At 40.5% G+C, this 18,744-nt stretch overlaps 1 protein-coding gene across 1 annotated transcript; it reads right to left on the reverse strand.

Annotated features, from left to right (window-relative positions):
- Positions 1-494: 494 nt before the first annotated feature.
- LOC120785365 (centrosome and spindle pole associated protein 1-like) lies at positions 495-18,036 on the reverse strand. The gene is given in 30 exon segments (XM_040120041.1): positions 495-810; positions 1,861-1,876; positions 1,879-1,919; positions 1,922-2,009; positions 2,199-2,308; positions 4,152-4,212; positions 4,374-4,414; positions 4,738-4,866; positions 4,957-5,096; positions 5,787-5,913; positions 6,195-6,261; positions 6,532-6,645; positions 7,523-7,666; positions 7,830-7,979; positions 8,275-8,387; positions 8,902-9,078; positions 9,199-9,346; positions 10,889-11,000; positions 11,389-11,530; positions 11,681-11,799; positions 12,060-12,337; positions 12,793-12,850; positions 13,224-13,320; positions 13,609-13,709; positions 13,839-14,164; positions 14,723-14,788; positions 15,742-15,845; positions 16,078-16,150; positions 16,902-17,028; positions 17,918-18,036. Coding segments are annotated over 29 exon segments (3,420 nt in total). The 5' UTR covers positions 17,007-17,028; positions 17,918-18,036; the 3' UTR covers positions 495-637.
- Between the last annotated feature and the right edge of the window lie 708 nt (positions 18,037-18,744).

Below are 18,744 nucleotides of genomic sequence, written 5' to 3' on the forward strand. Positions count from 1 at the left end.
GAATAGTTGGACATTTTGGAAAATATACAATTTACTATATCTTGACAGGAAGTCACTGTGTCTAGCGAAGAAACAGTCCAGCACATAGTCACCAACCACAGCCTGACATTTGTGTATGGACTAAAACAAAAGTGACATAAACATGTAAAACAGTGATGACATGTAAATTAGTCGGCTTTAGAGGTGCTGGTAGGCTGATTTTGTTACCTTTGAAAGAGACAGGCTAACAGTCCCTCCCCAATTTCCAGTCTAAGCTAAGCTAAGCTAATTTGGCTGCTGACCAGAAAGATATTGCAGAGATCATCAAACTATGTATGATCTTAAATATTATAAAAGTAATGTGTTGGAAAACATCCCGTTAAACTTTTGTAGAGTTGAGGCTGTGATGGCTTGTCAAAGGATGCAAAGTATCACCCTACAGTTTATAATCATACATTTATTTAAAACATAATTTAGTCATTGGTCAAATAAAAGTACATAACAGGTATCATTTGTCATTCATACTTGCATCCATTTGTCACAAAAGCAACGAGTTAAAACCCGTCCTAGTCTCATAATTCAAAGACAGGGAAGTCTGTGGTACAACTGACTTCCAAAAGTACGAGGAACCTCTCAGGTTTGAGCAACAGGGTCGGTCCTATGTTGCCAACCACTCCCTCCTTGATGGACGGTCCAAACATTTGTGTGTGTCCGATGTTCCTGGCCGCATCCAGGGATCTGTGGCGACAGTTTCTACTGAGCTCGGATGGTTAAGATTGTGGAGAGAAAATTGAGGAGGGAAGGAGTCGTCATCAGACCGATCCACTGGTCCTGAAGAACAGGAGCAAGGAGTCAGAGTCAAACACTAATAGTATTACATCTTAAAACCAAGCCTTTCATTAGAGCATCACCCTGCATGGACTACTGCAGAACTCAGTGTTTGGTATGTACATAAATATTTGTTGCGTAAAAATGGTGACTAATTCTTTATCCAACTAGAATAAACCGTTTCCATGGTTATTTGAATACTGGCTGAATATAATGACTTTTGGGCTTTTGAAACCCATTAAAGCTCTAATGTAGACATTTAATCAGACATCTATGAAAAACACTCCTGATATTTCTTTTAATACAACAAAACTGAAACACCTTGCATTCAGAAAGTACTCATACCCCTTCACTATCTTCACATTTTATCAATCTCCACTCAATACCCCATAATGACAAAGTGAAAACAGAATTTTTGAAATGTCTGCAAATTTATTAAAAAAGTCAAAATGGAAAAATAAACACTGAAATAAGTACTCAGACCCTTTGCTATGCCACTTGAAATTTAGCTCAGTTGCCTCCCATTTCTCTTGATCATGTTTCTACACCTTGATTGGAGTCCACCTGTGGTAAAGTCAATTGACTGGACGTGATTTGGAAAGAACCACGCCTGTCTATATAAGGCCTCACAGCTGACAACGTACATCAGAGCAAACCAAACCATGCGGATGAAGAAACTGTCTGCAGAGCTCCGAGACAGGATTGTTTTGAGGCACAGCTGAATGGCTACCCAAATAAATAAATAAATAAATACATAAATAAAATAATAATAATAATAATAATAATAATAATAATAATAATAATTCTGCTGCATCGAAAAGGTTACCAAGAGCAGAGTGGCCTCCATAATTCTTCAATAAAAGACGTTTGGAACAACCAGGACTCTTCCTGTCACTATGGGGTACTGAGTGTAGATTGATGAGGGACGATTTTAGCATAAGGATGCAACATATAACAAAATGTGAAGGAAGTGAAAGAGTCTGAATACTTTAGGAATGCACTATATGTATACAAAACATAAGGACCAACAGAAATTAGTCTTTCAAGTCGCACCGGCAGTGTATCCACGCATTTACTGAGAGCCATCAGACGACCTGTCCTGTACCGCTCCTTCCTTCACCTCCTTGCTCCTGCTGCAGCCTGTTACCTGTGTGAGTGGAGTAGTCATCTTGGCCAGTGGACTGGCTGGAAGCAGCTCGTTCCTGAACCAACCACCGGACATAACAATAAGACTTCATGATTTAAAAATAATAATAATAATAATAATAATAATAATAATAAAGGTTGTAGCTCACTTAACTGTAGCTTTAGAGCTCACAGGATACACCATAACACATAAGTAACCTGCCAGGTGTGTATTGGTGGGTAAAAAAAAAAAAGAAAAAGTGTACCAGAGGGTGCTGTGACTGTTTGGCCAGCCTCCTCCTCTCCCTGGCCGACAGCGGGGGGGTCTTCTCAAACTCTGGGGTGCGGGGGACTGGAAAGGCATCACCTAGGGGGTCTCAACAAACATACACACACCCACAAAAAAGCAAACTTAGTCCCAGGCATCTCTACATAAACTTTGGGGATGTATTACACTATAGTTAGTTTCAAAGTATGGTTCCATTCCTTTATAGTTATATCATCCTGGTGATACTAGATCCTTAAATAACTATCGACAAGTTCAATTATTTGTCCTTCATTGAGCAACACATGTTATAGATGTAAATTTGTTTTATGGTACATTTAGTAGTAAGTAGGTTAAGTAAGTAGTAAGTAAGTTCTTCAAGATAAACAAGCATGATTTGAGCTTTACCACTGACAGCAGAGACCAGTATTGGTTTAGGATGGTCTAACAGAAGATCGCATTGTGTTCAAAGTATCAAAATATTAACTTCCTGCCTCTAGACCACAGGCAACATTTTAAATGTTTGATAGGTGTACATGGTGACAAGACTGGTGACGGTAAAGTGAGGTTTGTACTCCAGAGAAGGAGAGGGGAAAAAACCATCCATCAGTGTTGTAGTAGCCCCAGGAGTTTTGGATGGATGTGTGCTGTGAAAATTCAGATCTTGAGTGACCCCCCCGAAACCCAATTCACTGTCAAGTCTGTACTAGGGCTGGATATGGGCATTGTCTCCCAATTCAATTTGATTTTGATTCACAAAGTCCAGAATCGTTTGATTTCAATTCTTGTATTTGTTTAAAAAACTGAACAAATGATATTAGGTTAAGCAAAGACACCTCTGCATACACACACAGCACATGAAACGTTTACCATTATTTTCTACAGCATCATCAAATATAATTAAACCCACCTGGATCACACAAGAACTCACTTGGTCAGCCATCTTGAAAGTCTACTACACGTTCGATTGGACAAGTAGACTCTACCTTGTGATTGGATTGTCACTGTCCTATCAGATTCAGGTGTGAAGACGGAAAAAACCTTTTACTTGTAACTTCAGCGTCACACACAGTGTGGAACTTTGAGCTGAGTTTTACACACAGCTTATTGCTTCGTATCTGTATACAGATGTTCAACAAAAGCACTCCCCCTCCCCACAGTGTCTCTGTGTAACCTCAACCCCGATTCCATTTCCTCCAAGATTTTATTCACTTTTTAAAAAAAGACAAAAAACAAATTCAAATGTTTTCTACACACGATCAAACTTGAATGTCTCATGTCAATTTATTTTACAGGTTTACTAAGGTGGATTTTCAAACATCCCTTTACAAGCTCAAATCTTATTGAAACTAATTTAAGCCCGTACATTTCTGTAGTTAGCTCGTTGGCAGGGCCAGACTCAATAAGTACAATCCACACACTGCTCATTCGGCATCCACGGCCTCGCATCTCATAGTCAGAAATAATATCTCTTCAACAAACACAAACAGACATCATATCATTGAGTTTTTCTTGCAGTCTATCCCTCCCGTGGATACGATCTCTAGATTCGAGAAAGCCAAAGTCAGCTAACCATCCTAATGCGTGACCGTCCTGTAAACGGCAGCGGGTCTACATGGACTAACTATTCACGTCCACATTCACATCCACACGTTGGAATAATTTGATTGCAACAAAGTAGACATTTAACATATGGTGCAGCCCTAACTGAACCACTTACAAGTAACCACTGCATACACAGAACACTTAGCACAGATGCACGTTACTGGAGAAAGCTGCAAATGCAAAGATCAGTGTTGGGATGTTAAGAATCAATACCGGATCATTCAAATGAAAAATCAGATTAATCGGAAATGTTTTTTTCATCCAGCCCTAATTTGCACTAGCTGTGTAATTTTAGTGACCGTGATACAAAAGAAAAGAGTTGCACATCTTGATTTCATGGTGGTCTTACCAATGAATGCACTCTCTGACTCCAGCAGAGAACCTCTTGCAGATCCCCCCATCACACTCTTCTGCAACATACACACAACTCTTTTCATAATTCAACTCTGATAGTTACAGTCAGTTAATATAGTATATATATTCCATGTAGAGAATTTCTGAAGCAGATTATGGTAGAATCTCTCAAGCATAGGTGCTTGATCTATCAAAACATTATCTCTTTTCAACTCACCAGATAATCATTTTGCTGTGGTGGAGACAGGTCAAGATAATCTGTGACACAAGAAGAACATTGTTTACTCTCTTTGCTGCAAATGCAAAATGGTTGTGAAAAAAAGGAGTAAATGCAAAGACCCGTGGATGTCACTGTCCTGATAATGTGCCCAGATACAGATCACCAAGTAGAAATGGGGCCATAGAGAAGACATTTTATCCTCAACATCCACATTAACCAAAGAAAATCTCCATCTGTCAACCTGGTAAAATATACACGAACAAAAAATAAACTGTCTTTCCAGGCAACTCTCCAACTGAAACAACTGCAACGGGATAAATAGGTTTGTTTTTTTTAATTTTAACATGTAAGGAGCGCTAACCGTCCTGAACTGTAGACCTCGGGCTGCTGAACTGGCGATTTGGATCCCTGTAGTCATGCCTTCTCCTGCTGGTCACACCCACTTCCTCCAGCTTTGGAACCTCACTGGAGCCCAGCCTGGACTTCCCATCTGACTCGCAAATACAGATACCAACAATTTATGGCTGATATTATTGATTTGCAGTGGAGTGCAGTTAAAATTCTAAAACCGGTGTGTTACCTGCGTATTTAAGCTGAAGGGAGTCGTGGATTCGCAGCAGGTTTCTGGGATCCATGTTTCTGGAGTTGGGCCTTCGGACTGGAGCTTGGAGCCGCAGCCTGGCCATATCAAACACATCCACCATGGGATGCTCCCCATGTCTGGACAAATAAAGACAAGTGCACACACACACACACACACACACACACACACACACACACACACACACACACACACACACACACACACACACACACACACAAATGCTTACACACAAAACTGAGTAGGTCACTTTTATGACAGAGCAGAGTACTTAAACTTAATTTTAACCATAAAACCTGAGAGCAAAGGGCAACACAAGGCTTACCAAGGCCTCATTGAAATAACCATTCATTTCAAGCACTATTACTTTTGACTACTTTAAATGTTTAACAATTATTTTCAGCCATTTAATCATTTATCCCTTACATTTATCCATTTCAATTGTTAATCCATTACCTTAAACTATTTGAATTGTTTATCCATTGCTTTTAGCTAACTAACTATTTCAACCATTTATCCATCAATTTTAGCTGTTTCAATTTCTCTGCTCACTTGCTAACTAGTCCAAATTAGTTCCAAATTAGTTTGGGGTACAAGTATTCCTGTTTGGGAATTACTGGAATAAAATGTGTAAGCATGTAATGTACAAGAGATGGATCCATGACCATATCCAATTTATAGTCAGAACCATGTATTAGCAATGAAGGTGGGGGACCTATAAATGTATAAATATGATCACAAAATGCTGCAACTAACATGATCAAATATTAAAAAGTTTCAGTTAGAGTGATGCATCTGCCAGGTCTGACCTGTCACTCAGAGGAGAGTCTAATTCCTCCCAGTCGCCCTGCTGCAGACAGCCCTCCAGCCGTTTCTGTTCACTGCGAAGCTGCCGACGCAGAGCTGAAAGCTCACTGAACACCTCGCGCTGGTCACCTGGAAAAAAAAAAAAAAAAAACCCAAAACAAAAAAAACAAACAAAAAAAAAAACCCACACACATTACATCTGATAAAGTGATTTCACTACCAATTCTTAGTTATAGAGTTCATCAACTAGATAATACAGATGTGAGCCATTAAGTCAATGGTCAAGGAACTGTGGAAATAAGACACTGCAGATTTGGGTTGTTTGCTCAAATGATTATTTTTAACTGCCTAGCTTAACTGACACATATTGATCCAGGTAAAATGTGTATTTGTGTGCATGCATATAGCACCTGCAGCTCGGAGCTGGTTCCTACAAGCAGGGACAGGAGGGGACTGGAGACCAGACAAAGAGCGCTCCTGAAACACAAAGAGAGAGAGAGAGAGAGAGAGATACCCGAGGGGGGAGAGAACAAATTATTAACCTTTATTTATCCAAGGAAGAAGTTGCTGAGAAAACATCCTCTCTTATACAGAGAGAGAAAGTTTCTGTCAAATGTGTTATCAAGAATAAGTAACAAAATTGGACCAAAAATTAACATTTCTTTGAAGGCAATGCAGACATGTAGGAATCCTGTGGATTTTGTTTTTATACTGTTCGTGTGCTTTGTGTGCATGTGTACAACTCACAGACAGGGGGGCAGTAGAGCGCTGGCTGTCAACAGTTGGGGGTCTGGGGGTGTACTGGTGTAGCCCATGTTTCTTTTGCAGGGTGGGTATTGGAGGCGAAGGCTCCCTGCAGACCTAGGGAAAACACAGCCATCCATTCACTACATTATAGTTAACCATGGTTAGATTAAATACAGCCTGATTACTTGATGGCTGTCACCCTCCGTCTGTGTTTTGGTGCAATTTAAGACTGTCAAAGAGGGAGTATAAAGACTGGCTGCAAATGGTAACGAGGGGCAATCTACCAACAGTCTGAAGGTTTTATTTCAAACAAAGCTACTCCAAAGACTGATTGTAGGACATATTCAACCAAGAAGGGAAAAAAAGTCAACTGTAAAATGTAGTGTAACTGTTTGATTGAACATTAAAAATCCATTAATTAATGGAACTCCATTTTACATAATCCATCCCTGGTCTCGTGATTGGTGAGGGAGCAATCACGAGACCAGGGACAGATGATTACACCTGACATATTGTCCTTACCAAAATTACTTGTCTGGGTTAATTTCCCTTCAATAGAGAAGGTCAGAGCAGATTTAGTTCTTCCTTCTTCCTAAGGGCTCTAGTCTTTGTACTGTGTTGTTGCAACTTGAAACAGAACAGTAGAACCTGAGGCAACATTTGATCAGATGGATCACTGGTTGCTTACAGTAAGGGAGGAGACGATAATGTTCCGGTCTCTAATTTCATTGTCACTGGCATGTCTCTGTAACCACTGACAATTCCTTAACAGGTACATGCTCACTAAAATTACACAGCTAGTATTGGAAATTCATTGGTTACATTATTTTATGATAACTGTACAATAAAATAAACTAGAAAAAAAAAAAAAAAGAAAAAATTAATAATAATAATTACATTATTCAAACGATATTCAGGCTAACTTTTAATGTTCCTAAATTGCAGTGTGATGGTGTTATTTCTTCGTGTGGCTGTGAGAGAGTCAACAGACCTCGTCCACCCGAGCCTGCCTCTCCCTCTCATACTGCCTCCTCAGTGCTGCATTCTCCTTCTCTTCCACTTCCGTCTTCTTCCTCTCAGCTTCCTTCTTCCTCTGTTCAGCCAGCTGGATTAGCTCTTCATTCTTGGCCTTTTGCTGAGAGACGGAAGAAAGAAAAGAAGGCAGTAATAGATTTAGACAATTTTCCTGTAGTGTAGTATTCTCAAAATAAATAAAAAGATCAGTATTTTTTACTTAAAAAAAAAAAAAAAAAAGCAGGTGCAAACCCTTCCCATGATGCTGTACTTCAGCTATTCACCTCCATTTCCTTTCGTTTTTTCCTCTCTTGTTCTTCCTCGTACTCCCTCTGGATGCGAGCCCTCTGCTCCGCCAGTCTCTTCTCCTCTTTCTCCTCTTCCAGTCTGGTCTGTTCCCTCTCCTCTGCCTTTTTACGCGTTTTTTCCTCAATCTGTTAACAAATAGAGATTAACGAGGCAACATAAACCCATTAACATGACCTCAAACAACTTTTATTTGCAGTCTGGAAGGCTGGGGCACATTTCTACCAAGGCAGGAAACAAACTCTTTTCAGGTTGTCCTGATATACTCAAATTTAACTGCACTATTCCACAGGCACCTAGGAGATTCTGTTCTCAAGAAATTGAGCTAAGGGTGGTCAGCTGCCAGCAGAAGTGTTGCTGCACACGGCAGCCTACCACAAAAACACAGCCAGCAGAAGTACCACCAGCTCTCTGAAGCAGTACCTGCTGTTTGAGGTAAGCTTTGTACTTGTCCTGCTCCTGGAGCTGGTGCTGGGTGGGCTGGTTGGCAAAAACATTGCCTCTAGCAAACTTGGGGGTTTGGACATGGGTGAAACCTGCAGAAAGATGAAAAAAAAAAAAAAAGAAGAAGAAATTCAACTGTGAGTTGGGCCAAAGAACCTTCTTTACTAAATAATGGTCCTTCAAGTCTATGAGAAAACTCACTGACTAGTAGCTAATGATGGATGTGACTGTTAGAAAATGTACAGTAGCACAGATCTTAATTATCACGTTGAGGTGCTAGTGTTAATTTCTCAGTTGAGAAGTAAATATGAAGTTTTTGTATTTAGACCTGAATGAGCTATAGACATTTACGGAGATAGCACTGAGTATCTGTTTCTTTGTCCTTCACAGTGCTGCGCGACTGTGTGGACAGCATGATTAAAATATCAATGTTATTTTCACACCACATTGGTGTCTCGGAGGCCACCATAACAATAAAATATTAAGTGTGAGCTCCATCCATAAGACCTTTATTTTCCCAGTTGCTAAATGCTAAAATGTGATGCTAAAATTGTTGTAATGGTGAAACACTGCTAAATAAATCAAGAACACAGCTGGTTAGGGTACCAGAGGGCTTGTCGCTAGTGTCATGGAGACTGCACTCTGCTACAGTACCAGAGACCCTCTCATTGGGGTCAGGGTGCTCTGCCTTTCGTGCCGTCCTGGCAGCCGTGGCTCTTCTCTGCCACTGCTCTGGGTTGCTGTAGGCCTCCTCATTCAGCTTGTGCATCTGGTTGAGGTCAGCTGGGCAACAGGAACAGCAAGTTAGAAACATAAATCCTTTGTAAAGAAATTGTACAGTGCACGCGCACACACACACACACACACACACACACACACACACACACACACACACACACCTACCAATGAGATTTCCAGTGCTGTCTCTAAGAGGGGCCCCTCCTCCACCTCGACCCCAGGGCTGGTGGTTCTTCATGTCAGCCTCCAGCTGGGCCTCATAACGCTCCCTCTCCTCCCTTTCCAGACGCCTCCTTTCCTGTTGCTCCTGGATCTACAGAACAGTATTTTCAAGGTTACATCAAAATCCTCAAATGACAAAAATTCTTAAAGCACTCTGTGAAACTTGATTTATCAGGAGATAATTATCCTCGCAGCAGTATCTGCATTTCCCATTGCTTTGTGTAAATACGTTTATCTGCAGCTCAACCACTGATGCAGTAAGTAAGCGTTGATTAAAAATATTACATTGCTTTTTAATGAACTGTTTTACTGTCAGACAACTTTTTCAAGATGCATATTGTGTAAATCCAAAAGTATTAAAAAACTAGTCCACAGTCATAGACTTTCAATCTTGATGCCAAAAACAACTGATAAATTTTGATATTTACTATAGCGAGTTCATTTTAACTTTTTGGTTCAACTATCACATGTTGTAAAAGGAAGTCTGCAAGTGCAACTCATGAGCTGTCATTTCTAAAATATATTTACGCCTACTACATGGCTGAAATAAGGTATCACGGTAACACAATTCCTGACTACGGATCAGGAATCTCAAATACAGAAAAGCCGGCTGTTTATCTGGAGCGACTTTTCAAATAACGGTAGAATTATGTTCCCACAGCACACGACAAGCAACCAAAGTAAACAGTGTGTAGCTGGTAAAGATTTGTGTTAGCCTGCAATGATCGTGTGCGTTGCCTGGCAAAAGCTTAGAAGCTAAAAGGAGAAAAGTAGAGAGGGGTTTTTGTTGCTTTATTTAGAGGGTAAAGAGGAGAGATTGGGATGGGATTGAGGTGGCACTGACATTAAGCGACACTTTAATATGGGGAGATTTCACAACACTACTGCCGTTTCTATCAACACATTACTGAGGATCTAAGAGCATAACTTAACTTAAACTAAATCTTTTAGACTGAACTATATCCATTTTACCTTGTTGTAAAGCCCGCTGCTGCCTCTCCTGCAAGCTTCCTGTCAACATATCACATACTAGGATGCAGTGAATTAATCTCCTACTCAAAGTTATCTGCCCCTATTTTGCTTTGTACTCCCTGCTACTGCTGTTTCCATCCTAGGACCTGTGCCAAGATGATACTGGTCATACACACCCTACTCTACAATAAGAGGTTGCAATGCGTTAAAAAGTGATCTGGCAACCTAAATCACAAATCTGTCACTGTTTTTAACTATCAATGTCCAAAAGCCTCATCTTTGTGTGTATGCGTTATCCTCAATTTAAAATCAACTTTAAACGTAGACAAGACTCAGTCGTCACACAACAGTACACCTCCGAAATGCTAGGAAAGAACAAAGAGGTTCTTGTCTGGCATTTAAGTCCACATACATTTTACATTTTGCTCTGCTTTAGTCTCTGCTTGACAAAGATAACTGTTTGGATTTACTCATTGATAAAAAACTTGTTGGATATGTTGCCATAATACATTCATTAGATCTAAACATTAGGTTCCTTGTGTTTTAAAGAAAAAATTGTGATTCTATTGGATGATGATGGTAGTAGGGGGATTAACCCAATGTAAAGGGAAAAAAAAAAAAATGTTTTTTTAAAATGTAGATTCACAATGAGTTAACCTACCTGTTCTTTGAGAGCATCTCTGTAGCTAAAAATCCTCTCCCTGGTAGACCTGGATCTCTCTGAAGGGAAAGCCCTGACTTGCGAATCCATAGTAGCAGCCTCACTGCTGGGCCTGTCAGGAGAGTTGCAGAATCACATAGCTCACATCTGACCATGATTTCTGCTTCACTGTTTTAATGAAAGTGTCCTGTTACCGTGTCTTACTACATCACTCTCTCTCACTGAAAAAAAAAAAAACACAAAAAACAAAACCATTTAGCAGGTCCATTATGGCCAATTTATGGGGCATTATTTCTCCCTTAGAAACACAAGTGTGTGTTAATGTCATGTCCACTTTGTTGGGTTAGAAATTATAAGACGAATTACAAGAGGGTACACAACTGTCCCCTTTTACTTTGCTAGCAAACATATGCGAGCAAGACACGTGGATGATGGCTGTTAATAATCTTCTGAGCCTCCTCTCCAAGCCAACATACTAAAATTGAAGGGGAGACATTTACTGTATTGGTGGCTCAGGGAAGCTGCTTCCACTGTGCTGGCTGCGAGGGCTGTGGTTACCAAACTGGCTGGACACAGCTCCCCCCGGTGGTACGTTGAAATAGGACATGGGAAGCCCAGCACCAGGGACAGACAAATGACCATCTGGACAAAAAAATAAAGAAACACATTAAAATTATGATGATGCTGCTGAATGTAGTGTATTTTGTGCTACCAATATATTCACTAAATCTGACGTATACCATAAAAAGAATGCGGTTTTAATCCCTTTTAACAAAGGAAACCTGTGCTTACAGTAGGCCATGTTTGGGTCAAGCAGGTTTCTGGTGCCATAGCAGTGATGGGGCTCTCCATACGGGCTCCTGTAGGTTTCACTGAGTGTTGCAGGAGGATGTGGAGGGAACAAAGGAATTCTAGAGACAAAGTTATTTGCAAATCCACAACTTCCTGCAGACGTTATATTTCTGGCTGGTTTCAGTGGTTATTTACGCAGGCAAGAGCTAATCTTGAGCTGAACATCAATTTATTGTGAAGTTTATTTTTCAAACTAATAAAAATTACAATATGTCTGATGGTGTTCCAACAACTTGACAAAAACTAATTATCAAATCAAAACTGCCTCACACTGTCCACACAACTAAAGATATGCAAGTGTTAAAAGCTGAAGGCATACCTGGGAGTCACTGTGGCTCTGGGGAAGGAAAGGGCAGCAGGCTGACTGTTGGGAGACAATCCTCCTCCTCCCAGGCCCAGGGCAGAGCTGTACTCCAACATGGGGGACTGGAAAGCCACGTGAGGCTGCTCAGGAGGCGGCGTTACTCTTTCCCTAACACTAATCTTCTCATCATTGGGCAGACCTCTGGATGATGATTCACGCTCTGATGTTACTGAAGGCTCCAAAACCTGAGGATCTTTTCTCCTGCTCAGTCCAAACTGTCTGATTCGGTCCGGCTGGTTTGTGGATCGAGAAAAAATTGAAAGAGAGGAAAAACATAATTTACTAATATGCAAGGATCAAGTGAAGCAGCATTAGCAGCATAACAACAGTGTATACTAAGAATGAACTCCAATTACATTTTAATTCTATTTTCTGAAAACCATTAGGTTACTTAGATTAATATTATCTAGGCATTATTACTACCTTTGGCCTTCTTTCAGTGATCAAAGAAATACGATTGTTCTGCATTTGCACTCACAATGAGTTTGCTATAAATAAAAATATCATCATCATCCATGCTGGCAAAGACACAACCATGATACACAGATTATATTCCTCAAATATGGCTGGAGGGTAAGATAGTCAAAGTGGGTGGTGAATTTGGGAATTTTGGATCCACCCACTGTGATCTCACAAGTAATCATTTGAGCCCAACTAAATGAGAGTTGCTTGTCAGGTGTCAGCTGACCTGTTTCTCAGGATCATTCACCCCCGTCGCAGCAACTCTCAGCTCCAAATCTCTCTCCCTGCAACAAGGACACACATACTGTATACAGTTGTTTATAGAGTTATAGATGCTGAGGAAGTGAGCAAGTACAGACTCAGTCTTTTGCTCAACAACACTTCATGAAGATACAAAGCTCTGGACCCACATTAGGTGTTGCCAGGATGGTAGCTTCCAATATCTTATTAGAGGGCATTCAGCCTACTGGAGGCTTGTCTATCATATGTGCTTATTAAAATACAAGATAACTGATTATAGTACTAGAAAATTAAGCTTCATCTACAGTTGTAGATATTGCACGTCTCTCTGAATGTGAGTCATCTACCTACATAAAATGCTAACATTATTTAGGTGTTACATTGTAAAAGAAAAGACAAAGACTACTGACGGAGTACCTCTTCTTGTTCCTGTGTTGTTCAGCTATCTGCTCCTGCAGTTCCTGTCTGTAACGCTCCTTCCTCCTCCGCAAAGCCTCATCTGTATCAGCTGCTCCTGAGAGGATGGGATGTTTACAAAGAGGCCATCATGTCTCTGGACCATTTGGCAAAAGCTAGATATGTTCATAGTCTTTAAAAAGATTTTAAATTGGTGATACATCATTTCAGAAAACTAATTTTCAAAAAAACTTTACCAAATCGATAATTTAATGCACTATCCTTTAAGAAGTAACAACACTTCAAATTGATTTAGTGCACAGTCATTTCTTACACGTACATGTTCAAATGCTGGACTTCGATTTTTGTTAAAAAATGTTCAGTTACAAAATAAAAAACGTCTAACCTATTAGAAGGCCAGTGGCAAACTCAGCATCCTCATTTTTTGGCAGTGCTCCCCATCTCCTGCCTTCTCTGGCAAAAGCTGCTGGATTCTCCCTCCTCTCCCTGGGAAATGCCAGATAAAAACAGACCGAAAGAAATGGATGAATACAGACAACAAAGGCTGTGATGCTATTTTATGACATGCGTTTAACATACACACAAAGAAACAATGGATAATGTTACCCAAGGTACCTGCCATCAGTCTTATTGGTTCGTCTCTTCTCATAACCGGCCTCAATCTCCGTATGTCTGCGCCTTCTGCCTTCCACCAGGTCTAGCTCCTCCTTGAAATACTCCTCTTCGTCTGATTCTTGGTCCACTGGCCTCCCCAACCTCTCATGATGCCTAGGAGCCATGGATAACTGCTCTTCTTCCTCCTCGGGACAGAGGGTCTTAACCTCAGCGAGGTGCAGAGCCCTGTGCCATCCCTTATTGTCCTCTGTGAGAGTGGCTGCATCCCTCCGTGAGGAGGCCCGCTGTTTAGGAAGAACACCTGTCCGGTCTTCAAGCAGGTGTTGCTACGGGAAACATGATTGTAAGTAAGTAAGTAAATAAATAAGTAAATAAATCCTCTTCATCACCATCATCAGGTTCACATTGACCATTTTAAGCATGAATATGTAGTTGGGTGCAATCAAACTACAATTTATTTTGTTTGATCTAAATCCGTCCACTATTTCTCTATCACTACTCCACTATCTTTACATGTTTCCCCTGGGAACTGCAGAAGTACCTTCTGGGCATCAAGTACCCCTAGTTGGGAGTCACCGCTCCAAACAATATCTATCACTGCCTTTTTTCCACAGTGTTCCTTTACTGCATTTTGTATTCATTTTGGGAAACAAAGAGAGGCCTTTCAGACCTTTGATTAAATCTTAATCTATAAAGAATGAATGAGAAAGTCTGCCCTATGTTTCTGTATTACTTATTCCTTTCAAGTTAGTCTGCTCCTCCTTAGATTTTGGCAGCCATCCAGTAATGATGGCTTTTTGGAAGAACAATTATCCTGTCTGGCTGAAGAAGACATAATTTTCAAACAAAATGTGATCAATAAGTCATTAAAGAGAGGTATTTACCTTGACAGACCTCCTGGTTTCGAGGTGAATTAATGGTCCAGGCTCTCCAGGGTTAAAGTGTTTTTTCTGTAACATAAAATGTTACTATCATGACTCAAACATTGTGAATTTTTCCTCTTCCTACATCACTGATTCAACAAAAATGTAGTGTTAACCCAAGGACCAAGCTATAGCTGGAATCTAAAGCCGAAAGGAGCCAATAGCTGGACCCCAACCCCAAGACTGGCCCTCAATTGTACCCCCCTGTAAAAAACACTAGTGTAAATGATACCCAACTTTACTGTGCAATTTGTGTTATTTAACTTTAACACATTCAGTATACCAGGTTAAAAAGGTAAATATATTATATTAATATACTGTATTTTTTCCAAACCGCTGTGCGATTGACAACATATCCAGAACATGAAGGGGAGTTTGTGCTGGCTTTCCAGATTAATTTCATCCTGTATTAGCTCTTTCACAATTGATACTCACTCGAAGTCAAATACCTAGTAGACACAACTTGGTGACGTGGTACTTACAGACTGTACAAGTTGCCGAGGATACCTGAAGACTATATGGATTATGGGATACTGAGAGCTGTAAAGGATATACCGTGTCCTAAAATACTGACAAGAGGCTGCTATATTTGATGACCTCGTTTGGAGAGGTCTTTGTAATGAGAAACGAGTACTTCTAGCCAAAAACAACACACTCTCAGACTAGAAACACTGGGTCACTATGATCCAGCCCTGGATCACATCTTTTGTTTATGTTTAAGTAATTAACTGCAAACACCACACAAAGTCTTACTACAGTCACCACGTTTTCTGCAGACCTCTGTACAAGAGATACAGTATATAGCTTATAATACAATTTTGCCTAAAACAAATGTACTTTCGCCCTAATATGTTGAATTTTACTACTAATAAATATCTATAGGGTAGATCAATTTAGCCCAATGTAAAACTGGAATGAAAATTTAAAAAATTAACTGACATGCTTGTCCGCTACAGCCAAACACAGTCTGTGACAGTCACCTGAGCCATGTAGCGCCTGTAGTCCAAACGGAGCTCATGCTGCAGCCTCTGTTTCTTCCTTTCGTACTCCACACCAAGGGGAAGACCCACACTGCAACTCTCCTCTGACCAAACACACCCATAAATATTTAATAAAGAAACATTTCATGCCAAAGCAAGACAGCTGCCACTTTAAAGCAACATCTCACCTGATAAAAATGGTACACTTGACAGCAAGAAACTTCATAGGTTGCTATTAGTGATAGACTTGGGGCATTTTCTCATTCTTTTACAGAAAGTACTCTGTAAAAAAAACATTATACTTAAAAAGGAGGGAAATGTGCTCATGTACTGTACCTTTCCCCTGTGCAACAGACTTGGGAGGGATGTTCTCCTTAACAGTAGACTCATAGGCTCTGTGGGGTTTTGCCTGAGAGTAAAAAAATAGTGGTACATCATGCATTAAAAGATATATACAATATGATCACTGCAAAAGGGTCATCCCAGTACTCTGTAACTTTACATTCCCAAAAAAATACTGATAGGGGCCAAATACTCAATTCTTTTTATCAGTTGCAATTTAAAACTTTTGTGGGCTGTCATTCGTCTCAGCTTTTTTTTTTCCAAAGAAAATGGAGGGATGCCTTATTTTGACCCCATAGTGGTGAAAGAGACATCCTCAAAATGGTGACTTCTGACGCTGAATGCCACTATCTGTATTTTATGTTTTATTTATTATTGGATGCACCTGCATATAAACACAACAACTGTGCCATCGCAACTGAGACAATCTCTACTCTCCACCCGCATTCATCCCGAACCCATCGGTATCCACACAGAACAACCCCCCCCCATGCCCCATGCACATTCTGCATATATTGAAATGACTCAAAGACTACTACAAAGAGGTGAGAAGGAAAAGGAAAGGGACCGGAGGACAGCATACAAGAGAATGAGAGAAGGATGGAGAAGAAAGAAAGTACAAAGTTCTCACTTGCTGTACACTTTGTTTAATGTTGTATGTCTTGTGTATGTTTTATAGTTTGTTTTTTTACCGTTTTGGTGTTTGGCATGAATAACTAAAGAAATATTACTGGATTGACCTAAGAATGTATCAAAATAAATGTCTGTAAGAAGTGCACCAGTTCATAACTAATAACCTAGCATCATTAAAAACACACCTTTATTTCCATGTAAGGAGGGTCTTGTTCTAGACTTGCTTTATCCTGAGCCACTCTTGCCTTCCGCTCCCTGATGAAGTTCTCCAGCTCATCGTCCATCTCCATTTGGCAGGGCTATACAACCCAGCTGAGAACACAAAACGCCATGCTTGGTCACATCCATCACCACTGCAAAGATAGCTTAACTCTAAACTGTGTAAATGTTGAAAAAAAAAAAAAAAAAAGGGTTCCACGCGGCAACACTGATACTTTTATTCAGAGAAGTCAAGGACCGATACTTAATTAGTGCCGGTGTGATGAGTGCTAATCGACTCGATCCCCTGAGCGCTGGAGTGAAAACGCGTTATCCGTTTTGTACTGGTGTGAGACACTTTGCAGCCCGCTTCAGGGGCGAGTTATCCGTGGGGCTGATAAATCCAAGAAAACATCAGCACTGAGCCGTTCAGCACTGTCCCTAGGTGCCTCTCCATTTTATGGTTTTCTAAAACACATACACCAGAGGTGCTAGCAGGACCCTATTCAGCCGACGCCAACACAATATTACTGCAAAGGGTCGGATACATGTCAGTCGGCTCCACATCTGATATTAACTCTAGCACTTTCTCCAGGAACACACTGACTCACGGCCAAGTTGGTAACGATCCTGTCTCTTTAATTTGCCGTTGTCAGGCAACCACGATGAACACGACAGCGTCACTTTCCTTACTGATAACCGCTAAGTTAACGGGTTAGCGCTATCACAATATCGATACCATCATTATTCGTCTGACAACTAATAAAAGATTTAACACATGGCAAGGGATATGCTTCTTTAGTTAGTCGAGAGTAACCTATAGCTTACATTAGCTAGCCTGTTAGCTTTGATAAAGGAAAGGTAAACACAAACTAAAGGCAATAAGAACGGCACCAAAACTAGTAAAGCTCACCTTAGCTAGTGACTACCCCCGCGCCCATCTAGCGTTAGCTACCTAAGGTAACTATGGGTTTTACTGTCGGTATGGCTAAGCAAAACCTACCATTGAGCGAGATTTGAAGCTGGCGATACCGAAGAAGGCAGTGTTTGCTAGCTTGCAAATGTTGGCGGTGCCTTTTGAGCCTACGACCGCAAACAAGTACATCACAATGTTGCAGTGCTTCCGGTTTCAAGTGTCAAAACAAAACCCCGTGGGAGAAAACGCTGCAACAGCGGTCTCCTTTGGTCCTCCCTTTATAACCATGTTTTATACCTAAGTTCATACTGTTTATACAATTCAAAGCATTTTTATGTGTCTGTGAGTCTTAAATCAGCTTAATGCACTTACACTTTTTAATGTCTGTTTTCTGAAATTAAGCAAAACCAGAGGTATTTCATAATGGACTAAATATGTGATTAGCTTCTGCTCTTAATAATGCACCCTGCCTATTAGAATTTTTCACTTTCACAGATATTGTGATGTTTAGTGTGGATGACTGTCAGGAAATATTTGACCTCCTGCAGCATCCCCTTCATTATGACAATTTCATGGGCAATGCTGTATCATGTGGCAACTGAACCTTTGATTCCCATCCATAGTTCAGAGCCAGTACAAATCAAAGGCTTTTGATGAAGCTGATGAAAGCTTAGTTGTTATTCCAATTGCCAGATTTCTCTAACAGGGCACCAGAGGACTGCACAGCCCCCCCTAAAAAAGTTACAAGTAATAAAAACCACAAACCAACTAATATCTTTCTCAGGGTCAAAGGAGAAATGTTGTCACATTTTTATGCCCTTATTTTGAAAGCAAAGTCCTACACTTCTCGTCCTCTGCCTTGTAGTCTCTCTAACTTGAAAGATCGCGGCTCAGCAGTGCAGCATCGCTTGTTA

Source organism: Xiphias gladius, chromosome 23 (assembly GCF_016859285.1).
Source record: "Xiphias gladius isolate SHS-SW01 ecotype Sanya breed wild chromosome 23, ASM1685928v1, whole genome shotgun sequence".
NCBI classification, from domain to species: Eukaryota; Metazoa; Chordata; class Actinopteri; order Istiophoriformes; family Xiphiidae; genus Xiphias; species Xiphias gladius.